Raw genomic sequence first — 17,251 nt, forward strand, 5'->3', positions numbered from 1 at the left:
GAGTTGTGCACAACAACTACCAGCCGCCACATATTCTGCTTCGGTGGACGAGAGAGACACACAACTTTGCTTTTTGGAAGACCAACTCACCAAAGAGCACCCAAGAAACTGGCACCCTCCGGAAGTGGACTTCCTATCCACTTTGTCTCCCGCCCAATAGGAATCCGTAAACCCTTCGAGCTTGAAGTTTGCCCCTCTTGGGTACCATAAGCCAAAGTTTGGGGTATGAGCCAAATATCGAAAGATTCGCTTGACCGCCACATAGTGACTTTCCTTCGGTGCAGCTTGAAACCGTGCACACATCCCCACACTCAACATGATATCCGGTCTAGATGCACAAAGGTAAAGCAAGGAGCCAATCATGGAGCGATATACCTTTTGATCCACCGCTTTACCATTGGGATCAATGTCAAGTTGGCACTTGGTGGGCATTAGAGTAGAGGCCGGCTTGACATCACTTAACTTGAATCTCTTGAGCATGTCTTGAGTGTATTTGGCTTGGTTGATGAAGGTACCTTCTCTTCTTTGTTTGATATCAAAACCAAGGAAGAACTTCAACTCTCCCATCGAAGACATCTTGAACTTAGAGGTCATGAGAGCGGCAAATTCTTCATTGAAAGCTTTGTTAGGGGAACCAAAGATAATGTCATCAACATATAGTTGGCATACAAACAACTCCCCTTTGACCTTCTTAGTAAAAAGAGTGGGATCGATTAGCCCCACTTCAAATCCACGATCTTGTAACAACTCGGTAAGGTGGTCATACCACGCACGTGGGGCTTGTTTAAGGCCATAGAGCGCCTTATCGAGTTGATACACATGATCCGGGAAGAAGGGATCCTCGAACCCGGGGGGTTGCTTGACATAGACCAACTCATTAATAGGACCATTAAGAAAAGCACTTTTAACATCCATTTGTTGCAACTTAAAGTTGTGATGGGAAGCATAAGCAATCAACAAACGAATGGATTCAAGGCGAGCAACGGGAGCAAAGGTTTCACCGTAGTCGATACCCTCGACTTGGGAGTAGCCTTGTGCTACCAATCTTGCCTTGTTGCGAATGATGTTCCCATGAGCATCTTGCTTGTTCTTGAAGATCCACTTGGTTCCAATGATGTTATGGTTCCCGGAAGGCCTTGGCACCAATCTCCACACCTTGTTGTACTCGAAGTTGTTGAGTTCTTCATGCATGGCATTGAGCCAATCCGAGTCTTCGAGCGCCTCATAGACCTTATGGGGTTCAACACAAGAGACAAACGCATGATGTTCACAATAGTTTGCTAATTGTCTACGAGTGCTTACCCCCTTTCTTAGGCTTCCAACCACATTCTCCATGAGATGACCTTTGGTGGTGAGTTTGGAAGCAATCTTCGCGGCACGACGCTCCAATTCCTCCTCGGATGTCGAAGGTGGAGGGTTCACTTGATCATCTTGAGCGTCGTCATGAGCTTGTTCTTGATCTTGAGCTTGCTCATGATCTTGAACTTGCTCGAGGGGAAGAACTTGACCTTGGGCATCATGTGGAGGTTCACCACCATCTTGTGATTGATCTTGCCCTTGGTCTTGTTCCCTAGGTTGAGGGCCTTCACTTTGTTCTTCGGAAGCGTGTGGGTCTTGAGTAGGTGAAGGCTCCACCGAGGTGGAGCATTGTCCTTCTCCTTCGGCCACAAGGGGTTCCTCAATGGGTAGGATATGACCAATACCCATTCTTCTTATGGCTTGGGGAGGAATTTCATCACCTACATCACAAGTACCACTTTGCTCCACTTGGGAGCCGTTATTTTCATCAAACTCTACGTTACACGTCTCCTCAATGAGTCCGTTGGACTTGTTGAGAACACGGTAAGCATGAGAGTTTGTAGCATAACCAACAAATATGCCCTCATGAGCTCTAGCCTCGAATTTAGACAAACGAACACCTTTCTTGAGAATGAAACACTTACACCCGAACACCCGGAAGTACTTGAGATTGGGCTTGTTCCCGGTGAGTATCTCATACGGAGTCTTGTTCAAGCCTTTGCGGAGATAGAGCCGATTGGATGCATGACAAGCTGTGTTGATGGCTTCGGCCCAAAAGTTGTATGGAGACTTGAACTCCACCATCATGGTCCTTGCCGCATCCAGCAACGTCCGGTTCTTCCTCTCTGCAACACCATTTTGTTGAGGGGTATATGATGCAGAATATTGATGCTTGATCCCTTCATCACTAAGAAACTCATCCAAGGTGTAGTTCTTGAACTCGGTGCCATTGTCACTTCTTATTGTCAGAATCTTTGCATTATGTTGACATTGAGCTTCATTTCCAAAGTCAATGACGGTTTGTTGAGTCTCACTCTTCCTCTTGAAGAAGTATACCCAAGTGTATCTTGAATAATCATCCACAATCACCAAGCAATACTTTCTACCCCCAAGACTGTCAAAGGATGGAGGCCCGAAGAGGTCCATGTGTAGGAGCTCCAAGGGTCTCTTCGAGTAGATGATTGTCGTGGGAGGGTGAGCCGTCTCATGAAGCTTTCCTTCGATGCAAGCACTGCAAACACGATCTTTGGCAAAACTAACATTTGTTAGTCCATGAACATGGTCCCCCTTGAGAAGACTTTGCAAAGATCTCATATTGACGTGGGCTAAACAGCGATGCCAAAGCCATCCCACATCAACTTTAGCCATTAGGCATGTCGCGGTCTTAGTGGGTTGCTCCGAAAAGTTAATCACATAAAGACCGTTCTCGACATGCCCAACAAAGGCTACTTTAAGAGTCTTGCTCCACAAGAGGGCCACAGTATCAATATCAAAGAAGGTGGCAAAGCCCATGAGTGCGAGTTGACGAACGGAAAGTAAATTGAACACAAGGGACTCAACAAGCATGACTTTCTCGATCGTTAGATCATGAGAAATGACAACCTTGCCAAGACCCAATACCTTAGAATGTGAGGCATCACCCCATTTGACATTGGTGGGCATAGATGGGATCTTGTGCACGTCCACCACCAAGTCCTTGCTCCCGGTCATATGATTTGTTGCTCCACTATCGAGCAACCATGATCCCCCACCAGAAGCAAACACCTACAAGAGATCAATGCTTGGTTTTAGGTACCCATTGAGTAATGGGTCCCTTGATGTTAGTAACAAGGGTCTTAGGAACCCAAATAGACCATTCAATGTACTCATAAGGAGAACCAACAAATTTAGCATAAACATGCCCATCACTAGCACGGCACAACACATAAGATGGGTTAAAGTCGCCGGCTTTGTTGGGAGAAATGGCTTTGCGCTCTTTGGCATCACCACTCTTCCAATTGTTCTTATTCTCCTTAGGAGCACCTTCTCCCTCCTTCACAAAGGTTTGCGTGAGCGGAGGAGGTCGATCGGTCTTGCTCTTCTTCTCCTTGTTCTTCTTCTTGTTCTTGGACTTGGGTGAGAACCCAACTCCCTCCTTGCCCACAACTTCCTTTTGATTGCTCAAAAGGTCATTTAGGTTCTTCTCGCCTTGTATGCATGACACAAGATCTTTCTCGAGTTGTTCCTTCAACTTGGCATTCTCCTCCACAAGATGCACATACTCACAACACGGGTTAGTAGCATTTGCATTATCAATTAAGACCATGTGAGGAAATGTGGCCTTTTCCTTGGTTAGCTTAACTTGGAGTTGAGCATGAGACTCCTTGAGGGTAGCATGAGCACCTTTCAAGACCTTGTGGGCCTTGTCAAGTACATCAAACTCCTCCGTGAGTCTAACATGATCAACCCCAAGTTTAGCCTTCTCGGAAGCTAGAACACGAGACACAACAAGAGCATGATCAAGATCTTTCTTTAGTTTAGCATGACCATTGTTGTGTGACTCCTCAAGAGCCAAACGATGCTCACGCTCTTCCTCAAGAGCATTAGAGAGATCCGATATCTCATCGGCATAGTCACAACTATGACTTTCCATCTTAGAGATGGTTTCTTCGTGAGCCTCGATCATGTCATTGGCTTCACCAAGTTTTTCCAAGAGAGCAACAAAGTGCTTCTTGGATTTGCCCTTGAGCTTACTCATGAAGGACTCAAATTCATTGATCTCCTCATTATAACCCTTACCATTATCAAAGTCATCCATTGAAGGAGGGTTAGGAATAATGGTGGTTTTGATGTTGGAGGTTACCTTGTTGGTGGCCTTAGCCATGAGGCACTTGGCGGTGATGTTCTCGTTAGGTGCATCGAAGAGAGACACTCGGGGAGTTGTGACAATGGCAACGGATGCCATGGCCATTGTTTCATCATCTTCATCATCATCATCATCCTCACGGTATTCTTCTTGAACCACCAACCCGCGAGACGGAGTCTTCTTGGTGAAGTTGTTCTTGTTGGGGAAGGACTTGGCTTTGTCTTTTCGGATGAACTTGCCACCATTGTCTTCCCGCTTTTCGTAGGGACAATCCGCAACGAAATGGCTAACATTGCACAGTTAAAACAGGTTCTAACTCGTTGCTTCCCTTTGAGGCCACTTGAGTTGTTCTTGTTGAAGTTGGGTCTTGTATTCTTCTTACTCCAAAACTGTCTTGAGGCAAGAGCCATGTGCTCATGATAATCATACTTCGTGTCCTCGGGGTTGCTCTCCTCATCTTCCTCATCTGCTTCTTCTTCCACACTAACCTTGGCCTTCAAGGCAAGATTGGGCTTCTTTGCCCTTTGGGAACGGAGCACCGCATTGTCGGCGGTCTTGTCCAAGATGCTCATTGCAACAAACTCATCCAACACTTCACCAGAGGTCATGGAGTGGAAGTCCGGTCTTTGGCGAATGACGGAGGACATGGCCTTGTTGTAGGGCATCATGGCCTTGAGGAACTTGCGCTTGATCCAATTGTCATCCGTGTCCTTGCTCCCATGATCTCGGAGTGCGACCGCGAGTTTGGTCACTCTTCGAAAGAGCTCACGAGGTTCTTCATCCTCTTTCATTGCAAACTCATCGGCTTCATCTTGCACCACTTCATAGTTGGAGCGTTGAATGCTAGCACTTTCATTGAATTGATTGTCCACTTCTTCTCGAGGGGTGAAGTTGCTTGGATCATGAGGATAGAAACCTTCTTCAATAATTCTCCAAAGTTTAGTGTTCACATGTTTTAAGTGACGCTTGAAGCGATAAAGCCAAGCATCAAAATCTTCATTTTTCACATATTTAGGAGGAGGACCGGCATGATTCAAAGGAGTAGAGGGGATCGGTCCTCTATACACTGGGGGTTCCACATTGGCAAAAATGTCGGTGCCATTTCTACCACTAGTGGACGGACTCTTTTCACTGTTAGCTTCCCCCTTGTTGGAGGTAGCATCCGTCACCTTGTTAGTGGGATCACCCACTTTCATCGGCGAGGTAGATAGTTTAAGTCTGTCAAAGAAATCAGAAAACATGCTTTTAACCTCGGCCGTCATGGAGGTTTTCAATGTGTCAAAAGCCACATTGAATTCCTCACGAGAGACCGAGGCTCCCCCTTCGGCCGTGGACGAGATGGGATTCACACCGGAGTGCTCCTCCGCACCGTCGTGGGTGTCAACCATACTCTTCGGACGGCAAAGTCCTTAATAAAGAGACGAGGCTTTGATACCAATTGAAAGGATCGATATGGTTGACTAGGGGGGGGGGGTGAATAGGCAACTAACAATTTTTAGACTTTTCTTTAACAAATTAAAACTTGCAATGAAATAGGTTGTCTAGATGTGCAACTACGTGGACAACCTATATGATGCAAAGACAATAAGCACACAAGCAAGCAATGGATATAACTCAAGTAAGCTTGCAAAAGTAAAGGGACAAGATAACTAAGAGTGGAGCCGGTGGAGACGAGGATGTGTTACCGAAGTTCCTTCCTTTTAAGGGGAAGTACGTCTCCGTTAGAGCGGTGTGGAGGCACAATGCTCCCCAAGAAGCCACTAGGGCCACCGTAATCTCCTCACGCCCTCACACAATGCGAGATGCCGTGATTCCACTATTGGAGCCCTTGAAGGCGGCAACCGGACCTTTACAAACAAGATTGGGGCTATCTCCACAACACTTGGAGGCTCCCAACAACACCACGAAGCTTCACCACAATGGAGTATGACTTCAAGGTGACCTCAACTGTCTAGGGTGCTCAACACCCAAGAGTAATAAGATCTGCTAGGGATAAGTGGGGGGAATCAAATTTCTCTTGGTGGAAGTGTAGATCTGGGCCTTCTCGACCAATCCCGAGCAAATCAACAAGTTTGATTGGCTAGGGAGAGAGATCGGGCGAAAATGGAGCTTGGAGCAACAATGGAGCTTTGGGGCAAAGAGGTAGGTCAACTTTGGGGAAGAAGACCCCTTTATATAGTGGGAGGAACAAACCAACCGTTATCCCACTCACCAGCCCCGCACAGAGCGGTACTACCGCTAGGGAAGGGCGGTACTACCGCTTCGGGCGGTACTACCGCTCTGGGCGGTACTACCGCTCGACCCAGCGGTACTGCCGCGCTGCCCGGGGCCCTGACCCCAGGGCGGTACTACCCCTGGGGAAGAGCGGTACTACCGCTCTGGGCGGTACTACCGCTTCGACCCAGCGGTACTGCCGCGCTGCCCAGGGCCCTAACCCCAGGGCGGTACTACCACTAGGGAAGAGCGGTACTACCGCTTAGGGCGGTACTACCGCTCCTACTACCTCCCTTAGTGCCGCAAAACCCGACACGAAAAACTTCGTTCGAGAATCGAGGCGGAAGTAGCCCACACGCACAGTGGTACTACGGCTGAAAGTCCCAAGCGGTACTACCGCTTGGAGCGGTACTACCGCTCTGAGAGCGGTACTACCGCTGGGGAGCTTCGGCGGTACTACAGCTATGGTCGCGGTACTACCGCTAGGGCAGAGCAAAGCATAGTAAGGGGAAAACGGCAGCTCCAGAGATGCGGAAGGAAAGACGACGGGTGTGAAAAGGATGTGTACGTGTGATTCCACCCAAGTCTTACCAAAGCGGATCCCCTCTTGATAGTACGGTGACTCCTACGAAACTAGTCCACCAACAACGAAACGAAGGAGCTACACTGTCTTGAATTACAACACCGAGGGGAGGAAATCGTCTCGTGCCAATGGATGAATCTCTGAAAGAACTAAACACACACGATTAGTCCGCACAAGCATTGTCATCAATAACCAAAACATATTGGGGATAAATATGCCCTTACACCCCTCCACTATATATAGGTGTAGGAGGGAGACAGGAGACTTGGAGGAGGGCACCCTCCCGCTAGGGGTGGCGCACCAAGGGGTGGACCCCACCCCAACCCCAGTCACACCAACTCAGTTTCGGAGCCAAGCCGGCATAGGGGTGGTGCCCCTATGGCCCATTTGGCCGGCCCATGGTGCCCTAGACCTTCTAGGAGGCTCTAAAAAATTCCCGAAACCCGCCTATGCCTTCTAGGATTTATTTAATCTCCTCCGGAACTTTTTCGGTCTTCTGGTTTTATCTAGTTTTCTCTGCAATGCTTTTTGGTTTCTTCGCAACACTTCTGGTTCTCTCTCCGAAATATTTTTAACATCTCTAAAACCTTTTTGGTATTTTTCTCTCTAGCTCCTTGTCGGAAGAGACCTTATGGTAGGGATCCCAAGCTAGGCATCTTGAGACGATATTAACAAAGACACATGTTTACCCAGATTTAGGCTCTCGGAAGAGATTAAACCCTATGTCCTGCTTCTGTTTTATTGTGTTGGAGTGTGTACAGGGTACCGGTAAACTACCAAGGAATTTCTAAGATGTATCTATGAGCCTAGCCCCTCGGTTTATATAAAGATACCAGAGGCCTAGATTATAAGAGTCCTAGTCGGCTGCATCGGTGGAGAGGAGTCCTCCACTTATATGGAGTCTTTGTGTTGAATATCAAGGCTTTTAGAGTCTTCTTGTTATTCACCATGGGCCGCCAAAGTGGCCCAGGATGAAATCAACAAAGGGGTACTCTCCTGGTCGACCTGGCCGGGAGTCGACGTGGTGAGAGGCCCTTATTTGGGACACTGTTAGTAGCCTTTGAACTGGTCTTAAAACTTGGTTGCACCTCAAGCCATCCGAGTTGCACGTCGTCTTCGGTCGTCAGGCTTGAAACAGGTTCAACGAAGCGTCCCCCGAACTATCTCTTCATGTAGCCAACCTCCATCCGTTGAGCTGCTTCCGAAGTGGCAGGAACCACCTCGGATTAGAAAATTTTATAAAGATGGCTGGCCTCCGCGGAAAAAAAGTTTTCATGGTAAGCCAATTTTTGTGGATTCTTTTTCCGATTTATGCAATGTAGTCTCTGTTGAGATACTCAAGGTGAATATTGGACAAAAATCCGATATGCACCCAGAGCTTAGCAAAGTACTTAGCAATATTATGTTCGATCATTACAATGTCATGTTTCATGTTTTTCGGTCTTCTTTGCATTTTTCAAAGTTTAAAGCCTAAACTCCATTTTCAAGCTCAAGTCTCGGCATCCTCATGTTTGGAATTTCTTTATTTTTCTTGTATAAGGATGAAACAAAGACTCAAGAACAGAAAATCAATTTTTGAACCCAAAATTTTCAACTTCATCATGCACATGCATTTCAAATTTTAATTAATTTTCACCAAATGACTAGAAAATTCACTTATTGCATATAACAGAAAATAGAGAGGTAAAAAATAAATAATTTAGGAAAGAACAGAGCATAAAAGGGAAAAAATGTAAATGAAAAGAAACAAGAGAAAAGAGAAGAAAAAGAAAAAAAGACAAAAGACAAAAACTTGTTTGCCGAGTAAAAAAGAGTACCTGACAAAGAATTGCATGCCGAGTGAAAAAAACTCGACAAAGGTCATGTTTGCCTAGGACCGAGCAAAATGCAGTTGGCAAACAACCTCGCACTAGGCAAAGGTCCAGATCTTCATCAATTTAGCCAAATCCTTAAAGGAAAACGTTCAAGACTTGAGCTGAGTTGGCAAGGCGCGGGAGTTCGCAACCAGCCCAACAGAGCTCAAGTCTCAGCTTGAGCGTTTGGTGGTCGCGAAGTTTTCTTCTATAAAAATGCCATTTTCCCTTCTGTAAGCCGGCTGCTCTGTGCGACACGTGTCCACTAAGGGACCACCCAACACTCCTCCCGACCTTATCTCCCAGCTCATCTCTTCTTCGCCACACGATTTTCTCTTTTCCCCAAAGCTCCCATGGGGAGCACCATGACCACGACTTGGAACCGGGAGGGGTGCCGCTGACGGCCGCATGATGCTACTCTACCCCAACCCCGCCGCTGTTGCAAAAAAAAAAAAAACCCGCTGCTGTTGCAATCAGAGAGCGAAGCAACCGCTGTTGTTTTCATCCACGCCATGGCCGCAACTGCTGTTGTGTTACATCCTTGCCATGGCCGGGAGAGGGGCGACGTTGGTACTGGAACGACGCAGTTGCAGCAAGGTCAGGGGAAGGCAACTCCGGCCACCACGGATGGAAGGCTCCCGCTCGCCACTGTCACTCCGCTGCAACCCATGCGTTTTGCAGCAGCAGTGCCATTGTTGTGACAGGGCATCTCAGGGGCGCCGTCGGTGCTGCTGTCGGAGGCTGCAATGGAGCTTCCTCGGCGCATCGCCAGCCCGGTGCTGCAATGGAGCTTCGTCGGCGCCGTCGGTGCTCCGTTGCAACTTCGTCTCACTCTGCTATGGAGGTTCGCCCGACGCTTGATGTTGCGATGGACATTGCAGCTTCGTCTCGCTCTGCTATGGAGATTCGTCCGACGCTTGATGTTGCCATGGACATCATCTGCAGCTTCTGGTGCAGTGCAGAATCAGACGTCCACCAGCGCCGGATCGAACAACTGGCTAGGCGGATGATTTATCCGTAGCAGCCGCCATCCTTAAAACAGGAGAGCACAAACTTAAAATAAATGAATCCATGAGTGCATGTTAGCTTGAATCCGTTGGAATCAGCACGATGCCCTTCTTGTTTCTCAATCTCTTGATCACTATAGGACACAAAATCTTTCATTTCCTCAGTAATCATTTGAATATGACTCGTATTTCAGTAGGTTCATGTAAACTCTTATCTTAATTTCTTACTTTCAACAAATCTTCTACCGCACAAATCGCATGACACCAATTAAGACCGTGCTGCAAATCTCATGCCGTGCTACATTTGTGCATGGCCCATTCTTTCATGATGACCAGTAGCGGGATGTGACGGTGTGACCGCCATGCCATCGACGACCCAACTGTTCACTTCGCCGCCGGCATTGATGCTCATCTCCTCATCAGCGTCCGCGACAGGTGCGATTTGAGTGGCTACCATGTCCCTTCTCTTGCCCCAGAGCACAGTGTATAGCCCCACGACTATGAGTACGGGGCCGATGATGCTGGAGGCAACCACACAAACCAAAACATATATATGAGCAATCAAACATATGAGCAATCAACTGGTGGAGAAGTCACCTGAGGTTATTTGATGATTATAAATCTAAGTCAAATTGTAAGTTGGGCAACGGACAAGCTATCCTTCTCTAGCATGATAATTGGACCGAGCAATCTCTCAAGGAAAAGTTTCCTGAGCTTTTTTCATTTGCAAAGGATGATGCTTTATCTGTAAACGATTGGACCTCAGCTGAGGACAAACACAATTGTCCACTCAAGCGTTCTCCCAGTTCAATGAACTACAACTATTGGTGCAGATGCATGCTGATGGCCAACAAAAAGATTCTTGGATTTGTAAGGGCCAGAAAAGCAAATATTCCTCCATATTGATGTATCATCATCTAAGTCCACCCCAGCAAGAACAGTACGGTAGATTTTTAGATGGATGTGGAAGAGTTCATGCAGGTTGAGGCACAGAATTTTCTTCTGGATACTTATGCATGGTAGGGTGAACACCGGAAATTTGCTCAAAAGGAAATCTTTCCCACTGGAAAGTTACATGTGTTTTCTGCCATGAAGATACTGAAGAAACAACAAATCATCTTTTTTGGGACTGTGGATTCTCTCAAGACTGCTAGCACGACATTCTTCCCAGAAAAAGCTTGGTATATCCTTTTTGTATGATATTCATCTGACAAGAGCCGAATTACCAAATCGTATTGCAATGCAAATCATTATTCAAGGATGTTGGTCCATCTGGGGACGAAGAAATGGGAAAAATTTCAGAAAGGAAGTTCCAGGTGTTAGCTGTTGGAAATTCAAGTTAAAAGAGGATCTTAAACTACTAGAGCACATGATCAAGGCAAAGTACTTGGGTACATTGCAAGGGTGGATCAGTGATCATCTAGGATGACCACTGCATAAGTTTGCATATTACTTGACCATGTTAGAAAAGGCTGGAATTGAATAGCTTCTTAATTCTTTTGTTTTTCTTTTCTTCTTTTTGTCTGTATATATGTGCTATGTTTCCTTTTTATTAAAAGAAAGTACCGTAGAATAATTGTTCTATGGTTTGAGCTTCAAAAAAAAAACATAGGATATTGTGCAAGTATGCATGGGTCGATCGGTCGTCCGTACCTTCCGACGTGTATCTTCTCGCCGAGGATGCCCCACCCGACGACGGCGACAACGATCAGCACCATGGGGCTGAACATGGACACAAACACCGGCCCGCGCACTTGAATGCACCACGACATCACCGCGATCACCATCCCTGACGCCACCACCCCCTGCATACATGTCCAGTTCCAGTTCCCCCACACTGAGCAAACTGGTTGTCTCTGATGATCTGAACATCAACATGGTAGATGTGATCTTACCGCGTACAGCGAGCCGACAAGCCTGATATCCAACCCGAGTGCCCATGCCGATAGCCTCCGCTCGGCGGCCACGCCGACGACGCCGCATTGGACGCTGGCCATTGCTGCCATCAGCACCGTCGTCGTGTACGGGGATGCGAAGCTGTTGGACATCCTCTTCTGTCACCACCAAAACGTCCGATCAGCTTAGTTATTATCGAGAAAGGCATCTGCTCTTTTCGCAAAAAAAAAAAAGAGAAAGGCATCTGCTCAGCTTTATATATATACTAAGGCAACCAAACTGATACATGAAAATGAGAAGATCCTCCAACAAAGCAAATCAAAGGAAAAACAAGAAAACACGGAAAACCGTAAAATTCTTGTCTGTATATATTGTTATGCGTACGATGTACCATGTACCTATGTACCTGAACAGTGTGGATTTTTTGTACCCCCATACCAGTGTTCCTTCTGTCTAGACCATTCAGTTTGCGTCAAGATTTGTGCTATCTTTATATAGATTTTTTTTGTTTCTTTCAAATAAGAGAACATTTGACCTTGAAACTTTGTAGATCAACTATACACAAGTGTCACTCATTGTATAAAATATTTCTGATTTTTTTGATGAAACATAAATTTGTGTAATTTCAGATTTCGAATGAATTGTATCATTTAATATTTTGCGCCAAAAAATGTGGAAACTTCTCTGCACATGATTGTACTTGTGTGATGTTGATCTGTAAAGTTTCAAGTTTAAATGTCTTTTATGTGGAAGAAAAAAAAAGAAGTTTTCTTACACGAACTTTGATGCAAGAATGGATGATGATGATAGAGAGTCCACTCTCGTACACCCCCTCTCTAAAAAGAAAAAGATAGAGAAGTACATTGGCATGGGGTATTACCAAAACTTTTCCGTACCTGAATGATGAACCAGATGGCCCACGCGACGTTGGAAGCGACGATCAGAGCCGCCCCGAGGACGGCGGCGCCCCCGCCGGCGTGGGCAGCAGCCTCGGCGGCAATGGTGCGCTTGACATACGGCCAGTGGATTGGGGAGGCCAGGGTCCTGACGAGGGGGCCCCTGTATAAGGTCATTAGCATGGAACCAGCCACGCAGAGCGTCGTACCCGCCACCTTGGCTTTCCCGGCGAGCGCCGCGACGGGCTCCATCTTGAGCGCGGCGGCCAGCGCGAAGGTCACAGCCGGGAGCGTGTTGTTCAGCGCGGACGCCACTGTCGGGCGGCTGTACTTGAGGCCCTGGAAGAAGAACGTCTGGTTCAGCGTTGCGCTGCCACACATCCCACCAACGTGCAGGATTTTGGTTTATCAGTAAAGCTTTTGTTATTGCTTATACATTCACAATTAGGACTTTCATTTCGAATATATATAGGTTCATCAATTCAGATTTCAGAGTAACGATTGTTTTTTTCAAAACTAGACTAGGCTCAATATATGTTAATTAAAAAGAAAATGGTTGAATAGTTGATTAAGGAAAAACCGGGCGAAGATCATCCAGTTGGCCAGGCACACCCAAGATACATCATACATGCAATTGTATGGAAAACCTCGTCAAAGCTGTAGGCATCATCGTCATCACTTCTCCCTAAGCAAACAATTTCGACTTTGCCTGAAACAACCAACCACCAACCCCCCATTGTAGAGTTCGTGAGAAGCCACACAAAGATACTCCCCCAAGAAATCAACCGCATATGTCGGTGACAACACAACTGCGATTCCAATTGCAAGTTACAAAGGAAGGCCATGCAAGGCTGTCGATGCGGAAGATCAACAAATAGACCACGTGTCGCCTTTCATTGTCTCCACCCGTACTTCATTGTTGCACTTCACATCAACGAACAATATAAGATAACCCCGCAAACACATCGAAGAATAGACTACCACAACCTTTGCTGCCGTCCCAATATCGCTCGCCTCCGCAGTCACCACAAAAGCCCCAACATCATCACCATCCTCACACAACTAGTCTCAGTGAAAACTCCAAGAATGACACTCTGAAGGAGAAGCATTACGCAAAAACACCACCACCATCAAATCCCGGGGAGATACCAGGTTTTGTCCAGGGAAGTCTGGGCAAAAGGCGAGCACAACATCTCGACGACATCTCCAAGAAGAAATCAACCACACCGTCCAAGGTCATCGCCATCGCCTGCCTCGCCCTACTGCTAAGAACATAGTTTTCACGCGAACCAATTAGGAGGACAGTGGTATTTCCATCCCACCAGGGTTTAAGTCATGGTGCTCACATTTTTCTGAACTCATTTCAGGATTTTCGGCGATGCACGTGCAGTGGGAGGAGACGTTCCTGTCGACTACGAGGCGCCTATGGTGACTTCGTAAATCTCAAGATGATATACCGGCTCAGTCTCTGAGAGGTGCTCCTAGGGGTAGAGTGTGCGTGTGTGTGCGTTTATAGGGGTGAGTGTATGGGCGTATATATGAGCGCTTGCACTTGTATTGTGTTTAGAAACATAGTTTTCACTCGGCGGTGCCATGTCCTCCGCCCTCCTGAGCCACGAGGTCGGCTGGACCACTGAACTGCCACGCCATCCCTTGCCAGCAACATCAACCCATCTGATGATCCCGGCTAGTCCCATCGGCCATGCGGAGCCCAGAAAACGCAGATCTAAAGGAAGGACATCCCAAATCTAGGTCCACCGGAGCCCGGGCCCTCCTACATCGGCGACCCACGATGATCGGGTCAAATCCGCCATTTTAGCGGGCCGCGGGTGCAACTCGAGCCCCAGTGGTGGAGCTTCTCAGAGCCCAGCCCTTAGGCCTCCTTTGGTTTGTAGGAATTTTATAGGAATTCTATACGATAGGATTTGCAAAGGAAAAATTCCTTTGAAGCCCTTTGGTTTGTAGGAATGGATTCCTATTCCTATGTAGGATAGGATTCAATCCTTCACATTTTGGAGGAAAAAAAACATTAGCCTAGACTCAATGGAAAAATTCCTATCCTATGCACCAAATAACATCTCTTCCTCTATAGGAATTGAGATGCATGTCATCTCACTTCCTATGATTTTCCTATTCCTATAAAATTTCTATCCTATGAACCAAAGAAGGCCTTAGTATTTGCCCCATATGTCAAAGAAAATTAGCCCAAAATGCATATTGTTTATCCCCGAGCCCATCCCCTCCTAGAATTCAGCCTAGGCATCCCCACTGTCGAGCCCTATCATCAGCGGACCAAAGCCATGCTACCGGGGGGCTGACTTGTTCTCGCGAGAGTAAAGACTCGTGAACTTGCATTGATTTGTTTGCACTAGAACAATGCATGCACGTAGCAACTGGATATAAATATTCTAATATGTTAGCTTTTGATTTATCTGCCTATATTAATGTGATTGTGTAAATAAATGTTTATCAAATCCTGTCCGTAATTTACCTTATATTTTGATGAGAAGTTTGGTAAGTAAATTAAAGTAAAAATTGGTTCAGAAGGAAAGAAAATTAAGATGATTGATCGTCATACGAGGAAGGTTAGACGAAGGAGTGGTGGGAAGGAAAGTGAAACGAAAACTTTATGTTCTTCTTAAGTAGTACTCCCTCCGATTCATAATGTAGTGCATATAGATTTTTTTGGAAAGTCAAACTTTACAAACTTTGATCATATTATAGAGAAAAGAATTACAATACCAAATATATACAATATGAAAGTATGTCTTGTGGCGTATTATGTACGTACTCTCGCTTACACCGCTGGCTGCCGCCTTTGTTTTTCGAGGGAGCGCCGCCGGCTGCTGTTTGAGCAGGCATCTGACGCACCACCACATGTGTCCGAGAACCACGCACATGTGCTGACCGGAGTATAATCTTTTCGGTATAGCAACCATAGGGTGACCAGTGAAAGGATTCGCCGAAACAACAGGGCATATTTTTTTAAAAAAAAAGGACAGGCAGAGAAATGAGATGACGAAAATTAACCCGTATTACAATTCGTTCAACATAGTTACATCTATTTGAGTTCAGAATTCTGCAATTTTTCGTTTATATGTTTCTTGGTTTTGGTACAAGCCTACATCATGCATGCAGAGCACGTGCAATTGACTAGTATCAGTTCAGGGTGCGGATAATTCTCAATTAGGTGGAAAAGGGAAAAAAATCATACCCAACAATGGAGCATAAGAAAATTTGTATCAATGTCTTCTTGCTGAGTGAGGCCCAAGTAGTTCTGCATCCATAATCATACGAAATTATATTTTGTAAGAACAGTAAGGAAATTAATTCGTTGATACATATATAATGTAGACGGGTAACTCATGTAGCAAGGACATTCAACTAAATTTGAATGCATAATACTTTACCGGAATTACTTATCACTCCAATGGATGTATTTAGACGTAGGAAGTACTAGCAATTACTCACATAAATACTCATTCACAAAATAAATGTAGGAATGCGCATATTTTATTTCAAAGATGCAGCACTACCATTGGATTTGCATTTAATAGATGTTTCCAACAACATAATTTTTACGAAACATAACACACATATGTTCCTGGTTAAATCGATAGTCAAAACTGGACTCAAAATGCGCACCGGGGGGGGGGGGGGGGGGGGGGGGGCTGCGTAATCTTTACAAGTAATGTGTCAACTTAACACAACGTCTCAACAATATTAAATATGGGTTTATCTTACACAATTAGTTTACTGGCAAGACATCACATAGCACATCTATGGCAATAAAAAAGAGTGACAACAACCAGTAAATAGGTACTCCATCCTTCCGAAAATACTTGTCATCAAAATGGATAAAAAGAGATGTATCTAGAACTAAAATACATCTAGATACATCCCTTTTATACATTTTGATGACAAGTATTTCCGGACGGAGGGAGTACATCTTAGATCAACAAGACATCTGCAAACAAGAAACTTCCTTTACCAAAGGTGGACATCTCTCTTTGTAAAGCAAATGCAGATTTGTAGGAACGCATTCGTTATAATGTGTAACATGGTCATCAACAAATCATAAATGGTTCCCCCGCAAAAAAAAAAAACAAATCATAAATGGTTAGATCCAGTGTAAACGTACCGTTCGAAGAAGAAAGCAAAGGGGGCGAGGAAGACGGCCGCGACGAGATTTCGGTAGGTGATAAGCACGTAGGGGCTCATGCCGGAGGCCATGGTGAGCTTTGACAACACATTCAGACCAGCAAGACCCAGTTGTACTAGGGTCATACCAACGACAGGCAAATAGTTACCAACACTCCCCATGTCTATTATCTACTGTAGTGCGTATCCCCTCTGCAACCCTCTTCTTCAAGGTTATATTCTTGAGATAGAGTGGGGTGTAGGGGTACGACTGAGCACTCAGTACTCTACGATGTAGTACTAGTATATATAGAGGTAGAAAATTCTTTATTTGACAGCTTCCCTGTTTGACACCAGAAAAACAATCCGTATTTGACACTGGGTCTAAATCTCATACTCAATATGAGTATATGACACCACTGTCTCACCTATAGAAATACTGCAATGCGATTATTACAGCCCAAACCGAATTATGGGCATTTTCATGGCAATTTGATGGGATTGTAGCCCGAGTAGAA

The 17,251-nt window shown here is 45.7% G+C and overlaps 1 protein-coding gene across 1 annotated transcript; it reads right to left on the reverse strand.

Annotated features, from left to right (window-relative positions):
* Positions 1-10,099: 10,099 nt before the first annotated feature.
* Positions 10,100-16,916, reverse strand: LOC123158365 (WAT1-related protein At1g09380-like). Its single transcript, XM_044576387.1, has 6 exons — positions 16,735-16,916; positions 15,808-15,870; positions 12,594-12,963; positions 11,697-11,855; positions 11,455-11,606; positions 10,100-10,322 (listed from the first exon to the last, which is right to left on the reverse strand). The coding sequence occupies exons 1-6, from the start codon at positions 16,914-16,916 to the stop codon at positions 10,100-10,102; spliced, it is 1,149 nt and encodes a 382-aa protein (XP_044432322.1).
* Between the last annotated feature and the right edge of the window lie 335 nt (positions 16,917-17,251).

This window comes from Triticum aestivum, chromosome 7B (genome assembly GCF_018294505.1).
Source record: "Triticum aestivum cultivar Chinese Spring chromosome 7B, IWGSC CS RefSeq v2.1, whole genome shotgun sequence".
NCBI lineage: Eukaryota > Viridiplantae > Streptophyta > Magnoliopsida > Poales > Poaceae > Triticum > Triticum aestivum.